Source organism: Nematolebias whitei, chromosome 17 (genome assembly GCF_014905685.2).
Source record: "Nematolebias whitei isolate Nwh7 chromosome 17, NemWhi1, whole genome shotgun sequence".
Lineage (NCBI taxonomy): Eukaryota > Metazoa > Chordata > Actinopteri > Cyprinodontiformes > Rivulidae > Nematolebias > Nematolebias whitei.
The window spans coordinates 14,634,138-14,635,516 of NC_056514.1; the positions used below are offsets into that span (position 1 = coordinate 14,634,138).

At 41.2% G+C, this 1,379-nt stretch overlaps 1 protein-coding gene across 1 annotated transcript in view; it reads right to left on the reverse strand.

Moving 5' to 3' along the window:
- Positions 1-925, reverse strand: part of LOC119424133 (E3 ubiquitin-protein ligase TRIM39-like) — a 2,215-nt gene extending 1,290 nt beyond the window's left edge. Inside the window, exons 1-2 of the mRNA XM_037691601.1 lie at positions 901-925; positions 518-544 (exon numbers count right to left, since the gene is read on the reverse strand). Of these exons, the coding sequence (XP_037547529.1) occupies positions 518-544; positions 901-925 (52 nt within the window). The remainder of the gene's footprint in view (positions 1-517; positions 545-900) is intronic.
- Between the last annotated feature and the right edge of the window lie 454 nt (positions 926-1,379).

Sequence of the window (1,379 nt, forward strand, 5' to 3'; positions counted from 1 at the left end):
GTTCAACTGTCCCCCTCTTACAATGCTGTGATTGCTAGTATCACTCAGCCCCCTGTGAATAGTAAACAGCCATCAGTGTGCTAATGATCCATTGTTAGGCTGATGGTCCTTCTTGAGCATGTGATCAGCTGGTTTTGGTTGTCAGCAGCAAACTGGTTGATCCACTCTGAGAAGGTGCTATTTAAGAGACTGAGCTGAATACAGCACCTCAGACTGAGGAAGTCTCTTGGATGAGAGACGAAACGTTTCTACATTATTTTGCTTTGCTTTGTTTTTTGTTTTTTTGAATGTCCAGAGGACCAGATTGAACTTTTTTGGAGAGCATGGTAAATTTATTTGAACTGATCTGTAAAACAAATCAACAATAAATTATCTTCAATCCTCCAACCTGCTTGTCATTAGCTACGTGCCTCTCAAGTTAGCAAACCAACGTTTGGATAACCTAGCATAGGCTATTGCCTTGTAAAACTTTATAACAATAAATAGAACAATAAATAGAACGTAGCCATAAACTTACCACAGTGTGGAATGTAGCGAGCAGCGTCTGAAAGAAGAATTCAAACACTCAACTTTTGTCTTTTCCCAGCTTCATTTCTCTTTTAACACCACATGGAACGTTTATTCCTAATGGAAGCCAGATCTGAACAAGCGGTACGACAATGTCCCCTGTTGTTGAGGGATTTATAGAATATAGTGAATGTTTGTAGTTTTCAACACTATTTTTTCTGGAACTGAACAGGAAATGTAAACATTGTTTCTGGTGCGAGATCTTCAAGTGGCTAGGAGTTACACTGTGTGTAAGAATAGAGGAATATTGTCTGTGTTTTTTTCATTATTTTTTTCCTGCAGAGTGAGGGATCCTGATGAAACTAAGGAGAAATTTTATCCACCACCAGGTGCAATGGTGGAGCCAGGGGATGGCCATGGTCAACATAGTTTAATCTTCAGTCACCCAAATCATTAGAGGAAACTAATAAGCATATACAGCGTTTCCCTTACGTCACTTGCCTTGGCAGGAGACACACACGTCTGTGTTTCAAACTTAGAGAAAACCTTAGCGCTATACGTGCTGACAGTTGTGTATAGGAGAGAAGCGGAGCACTACGTCTGTAGCTTTTTAGCTAGCATAACTGTATATTTCACGAGAGCTGTTTGAGAGCAGATGGTGAGGGTTGAGGGCCTTGCTCAAGGGCTCAGGAGCACCACCAGCTTAGCACTATGTCAGTACTGGCAATTGTCGATGGTGGTGGGGGAGTTGTGTGTGAAGGCACGGCACATGGTTCTGTTGACAGGGCAGGGAGCCCTTGAATAACTGTAAGGAAACACTGTTACACACACGCGCACATATATACAGTATATATATATATATATATATATAT